The following is a 6,000-nucleotide window of genomic DNA, read 5'->3' on the forward strand; positions in this document are numbered from 1 at the left end:
TGCTCAAGCCACAGCTCTCCCTTCACCTCAATCTCTCAAGCTTCATCTCCATTAGTCTCTCTCTCTCTCGCTCTCTCTCTCTCTATCTATCTCTCTCGCCGCCTTTCTCTCACACAGTCTCTGAGTCCCAGAGAGAGAGAGAGAGAAAGAGAGAGGGAGAGAAAGAGGCAGAGTAGGGGGTGGTGAGGTTTGACGCGGCGCTGCTTTGGGGCTTTGAAGTGTGTGTTGATGAGGGAAAGCAGAGTACTGTGTTCAGACAGGCCCCTAATGAGGGAATTAAGAAGCTACGCTGGCCGTTCCCCATACTAACTTCCCAGGCGCAAAACAAGACAAGTGTGCGTGCATGTGTTCACAAAGGTGTGTGTGTGTGTGTGTGTGTGTGAGCACAAGAGAGAGGCTAATCTGTCAGACTTAATCAAGCATCTGGCAGTCCTGCCTCTCACCTACAGTAAAGAGACAAACTTGGCCTCAGCGCTGGGGTGCTACAAATATGTCCTTGAGCTGTGTAGTTTCTTTACTTAACGGAATACTTCACCCCGAAATTACCATTTGTATATCAATAACTTATCCTGTGTTACATTGAATTTGTGAACACAGTGAACAAAGAATCCAAAAACTGAGGATATTCTTGATGAATTGAAGTTAAAGGAGACCGCGTTTAACAACAAAACTTTATCAAAACATCTGTTTACATTCCTCACACAGCTCATGCAGTATAATCCAAGTCTCAATTATCCAGTTATATGCTCTAATTCCCTAACAGACAGCCCTCTCCAAAAGAGAACTGAATGGAAAGTAAAATTATCTACATTCTCTTCAGAGCCAGACTCCATTGACAAAAGCATCAATTTTACCTTGCTGAACACAGGAGTTGCTGGTCCACTGGTGCCTCGATCAGCAGGTTGGTTTGTGCTTTGTGTGACTTCGGTGAATCTGAACTAACCCTTTAGAACACTAAAGTCACACAAGACTACATACAAACTAACTGACCAAAGCAGCGGTAGACCAGCAGCTCCAATGTTTAGCGAGGTAAAATTACAGTTTTTGTCAATTGAGTCTGGCTTCGAAGAGAGCATAAATAAGTTTTACTTATCGGAAAAGGTTTTCTGTTTGGGTAGTACTGAGCATATAACTGGATAAAGACTTGGATTGAGACTGAGACTTGGATTATACTGCACGAGTTGTGTGAGAGTCACCTATAACTTAGAATATCTGCCGTTTTTGGATTCTTCGTTCACTGGAAGCATGCAAGAAAAACGAGTTTACTTCACAAATTTACACCTAGGTGTCACCCGCAGTGGCCTTCTGGGGGGTGAAGTATTCCTTTAACAAAATGTACAAGTTTCCTACTTTAAGAATAAACAATACCAACTTTTTTGTGGACTTACGGTAGTGTGGGTCTAGGTAGCCGTTGCGGGGGTCCATGGCGAACAGAGTGCCTCGGTACGGCAGGGCATGGTCAGTCAGGTGGGGCAGGGAACCATGCAGCTCTTTCTTGAGCAGGGAGGGGCGTTCTTCTGTGGAGGTGGAGGGCTCCTCGCTCACGCTCCTGTCAGGACCGCCAGGCGTTGGGGCCTGGGAGCTGATGGCATTGCGCCTCTCGCGGTGGTAAGGCGTGCCTGAACTCTCGTCCTCTACAAAAGGTGGAAAAACAGAGACAGAGGAGGAGATGTTAAAATTTTGGCAAAGGTAAAAAACAAGCTGCAGATTTATTATAAGCAGATATAAGAATAAAAGTCTGGAGCAGATGTGAGTATCTCTCTCCCTCCCTGGTTATGTTTCATACACACACACACACACACACACACGCACACACGCACACACACACACACACACACATGTTCTGAACACCCACACACATGGTGAGGAAGTCAGTTCACGTAGAAGGCGCGGGTAAAGGGAGGAGCTGGAGATCAGCTTTGTACACCTAAAACCTACTGGGCATTATGGGTGTAAATCTGCCTGCGTTTGGCTTCCACGGCGCCAGATGTGTGAGTTCAGAGGCAGGCGGTGTATGAGGAAATGGACACCGTGGATGAAGAAATCCCAACCTCTTTCTTTTGCACAGTTCCCCAAAAAGCTGTTCTTAAATTCGGCTCTGTCTGTTCTTTTTATAAAGAAATGGATTCCCATGGAGGAGGCAACGCAGGCTTACTGTCTGCATTCCAAGCTGCACATTAACCAGCGTCATGGGTTGTATCAACACCACCCTCCTTCATTCTCCTGTTCTCTCCTTCTCCCTGCTCCTCTCTCTGTTCTCAAACTAAATCTGTCTTACTCTGAGGGCAAAATTAAGAGGGTCTCTAGAGAAGGCTTTCTGGCATGCTGGGTAAAGAGGACAAATGTGGAGTTGAGTTCAAGGGCTGAGCTCCGCCAGAAAGACATGACCCGTGACCCTCGGCCTGACCTCTGAACTGACACGTACAAAGGTCAGCGAGCCTGCTGACCTGGTATTAGTCTTTTCTGTATTACAATACTACATAGACTAAGGCACCCGTCTACATGTATACGGAATATATTTTTGAAAAAGGATATTTTCCGTTATGTTTTGGCCTCTTGTCCACACACAAACTGAATTTTAGGTCACTAAAACAGAATTTTTTTTAAAACGCCTTTAGAGGTGCTGATTTTTTACAACTCCAGTTACTGTGTATCTGGGCGGATGTGTAAGACTGAGCACTTTTAGAAATGCTGATGTCATCTCCCTAATTATGCATGCCCATGGTTGCTTTATGTAATATGCATACATCGGAAACAACAATAATAATGGCGGACTGCTGGTTTGTTTATGTTCTGTTAGCACTGTTTGGTCTAATGATTACTTAACACTTAAACTTAAGGCTTATTTATACTCCCTTAAGATACTGAAATAGATAAGTTCACTTAAACATTGGAAATGTCACTGCTAACACACTTCCATGCATCCCTGATGATGGTATTGATACATCCAATGGATGGCATGAGAGGGCAGAGTCAAGAGTTTCGGACAACAACAAACAAGGCGACGGTGGAGATTGTAATACTATACTTTTTAACAAAAGCAGCATTGTAGACGGTGAAGGTCTGTGAGGTCACTAAATACATCACAACATGGGGACGAACAATTCTTTTCACAGTGTTAGCAATTTATTCGGTTCAACCAATTCTTAAAATATCTCTGTTGTGTCTAGCTTGAACAATGCTACACTGCCCCAGTGATTCCCAGTGGTACTGCTACTTTTCATCATTTTCCACAAGCTTTAAAAAACATGCACAAATACGGACAAAATTAACGCAGAGTATGGACAGAAATCTCCATCTGTGTCCATATACATATCTCATGTTGAGCTGCTGTGCCAAATTTCATTTGGTCTACCTCAGCTTCTGTCGTTAGTCCCTGAGAAACGACAGTTTTGGATCAGGCTTGGTCACACCAGCAGATGGTTGGACAATTTCGAGTGGGATTGTTGTTGATGAGAAGTGGAAGGAAAACTTTGCATGTCCAGAGCATCTTTATTATCTTTGAGTGCGCTCCTTCATCCTTATTTCAAAAGGAGAGTCAACAGTGATGAGATCTCCAGCATTAGCTTGTACAGTACACTTTCCTACCTTTGCTACGAGGGGAAATTGTGGAAGACAGCTAACGCTGGGCAAGCATTGGGAGTCATTTTTGCATTCTAGTGTGGATGGAGATATTTTGTCAAACAAAGGTCGTGTGGACAGATGTGGTTTTTTTTGTTTGTTTTTAAACGGACAGGAAAAATGTCAGCTTTCAAAACATATTTGTATACGTGTAGACAGGTTCTTAGTCAGTTTCTACTTTTCTCTTTGCCCAGAGCACATTCTTCAAATCAAGCTCACTCAGTCTGATCCACACAGTCTGTTCAGCCTCTTCAGGCCCCAAGTGTGAGAACAGTCTCCATGTTCAGCCTCAGCTATATGAAATTATGATTTCACCATTGAGAATGTTGGTCATCACTTCACTAACATGCTCTTTCCTGCATTAATGTCTCTTGCTGAGAATCTGGCAAAATGCCGCTGTGCTGGCGCCAGAGGTTTTACAGTATTAGCAGCCTAGCGGTGCAAGGCTCCCCCACTACGCACTGCAACCCAACAGCATCCAACTGCCAATTAAGAACAAGAGGAGAGGGGCCAGATTAAAGAGCACCACCTTGAGCACTGAAGAGGGCCGCCATAATGCTGCAGCACTTCACAGAAGAAGAGAAGCGATCAGAAAGGGGGAGGTTAAGAGAGGGAAGAGAGAATGAGATTGAGAGAGGCGAAGAAGAGAGGAGCAGGAGGAGCAACCCACGGGTCCCGCTTTTATTCCCCTCACTCTCCCACATCCATTACCAGCGCTCGGGCCTCAGCGCAGCACTGGCAGCAGATTCAAGGATTCTTAACGCGGAACTGACAGCCAGAGAGGCAAGCCACTCTCATCCGCAGGAAATGACAGTGTCAGTTATGATATAAGTATTTAATCCTATACTGCGCAGCCAGTGATCTTATTAAGGGAATAATGGCACTTATACGGTTAAAGCTGGATTAATAGGTCTGCTCTTGCAAAGCGCAATATTAACATAAAGGGATTTCAGAATTGGGTTCATCTCCTGACATGGATTGAAAGAAGTCGAGACTGTAAACTATGCTGGGAGCAAGCACTGCTAAGGGTAGAGCGTGTAGCTGTGTGTAGCACACGCTTCCACTGCGTTCACATCCAGAGAAATCTAGCATTACATCTGGGAAAGTAAAAACTGTGTCCATATTTATAAGCTCTTTTTCTTACTTTCATACAGATATTTGATGTTTTATGAATACATTCATCACTGGGGCTTTAGATGGTGTAGCAGTTAGGAGGCTAGTGGGGACGAAAACTGGCCAAAAACATCTTCTGCCAAACTTACGAAAAAATACTAAAGAGATTCGACTGCTTACTTTAAAAAATATACTATGCATTACCAGGGTTGGGGAGTGAAAGAATATAAGTGCCCCAACTGAATGCAAGCGAGTATAAGTTTGAGTGCATTGTTTATTCTACAGTGTTCTTACTGGACGCCATTTCTATTCATTCTTGTCTCTCACTTTGAAAACTACGCAATGGACAAGGAACATTTGTTACATGAAGTTGAAATCAACGTTATTGATACCTTCCCATTTCACTACAAAGGACAAAATAATGTGGCAACTAACTGGAGAGACATCACCAGTGAGCTAAATATTTCTGGTAAATGACCATCGCTAATAAGCTTTTGGCTATGCTGTATATCATTTCAAGATCATACATACTTGCCCATCTTTTAGGTGGTCATGTCTCTAGTAGAGCGTGCAGCTGATAGGTAGCCTTTGTTCACATGACATAACAGAAGTGCATATTCAACAAATTCAGTGTGGACAGAAAGCAGTGTTCGCTTGCTGTCAGGACACAGTGATGGTGTAAAATTCAAATGACGCACACATTTGCCATAAACAGTTTTTTTTAAGTGTGTACAATGCACCTGCCACATGAAAATGAACAGATGCGGTATGCAGATCTGTTATGTATACATGCCATCACAATGTGAAACAAGATACCAAAAATGGTCATTGAGGGACCCAGAAAGTTTTAAAGGACTTCTAAAAACACACGTTGTAAACTGAACTGAACCTCAAAGATGTAATGCAAATTGGAATGTTGTGATGTATATTTTTTTTACTTGACTTATACTTTTCTTGAACACATTCTTATTGAAACTTTTTATAGGTGTTATGTGTCTTGTTTTATGTTTGTTTTGTTGTGTGTGGACCCAAGGAAGTGTAGTTGATAGCTAATTTATCTAAGTTAGTAGCTAATGGGGGTCTGAATAAAGAATGAAGAGGAATTCAGACAAAGGACTCGTCTCTGTACTTGTTTTATTAGATCTTAGTGCGGCATTTGACACTATTGACCATCAAATTCTGCTACAGAGACTGGAACACTTAATTGGCCTAAAAGGTTCTGCACTAAGCTGGTTTAAATCTTATTTATCTGATCATTTTCAGTTT

At 42.9% G+C, this 6,000-nt stretch overlaps 1 protein-coding gene across 1 annotated transcript in view; it reads right to left on the minus strand.

The window, feature by feature from the left end:
- The window catches only part of gli3 (GLI family zinc finger 3), a 123,436-nt gene that overhangs the window by 75,077 nt on the left and 42,359 nt on the right, over positions 1–6,000 (minus strand). The window contains exon 3 of the mRNA XM_050056707.1: positions 1,389–1,634. Within this exon, the coding sequence (XP_049912664.1) occupies positions 1,389–1,634 (246 nt within the window). The remainder of the gene's footprint in view (positions 1–1,388; positions 1,635–6,000) is intronic.

The sequence above is a fragment of the Epinephelus moara genome, chromosome 11 (genome assembly GCF_006386435.1).
Source record: "Epinephelus moara isolate mb chromosome 11, YSFRI_EMoa_1.0, whole genome shotgun sequence".
Lineage (NCBI taxonomy): Eukaryota > Metazoa > Chordata > Actinopteri > Perciformes > Serranidae > Epinephelus > Epinephelus moara.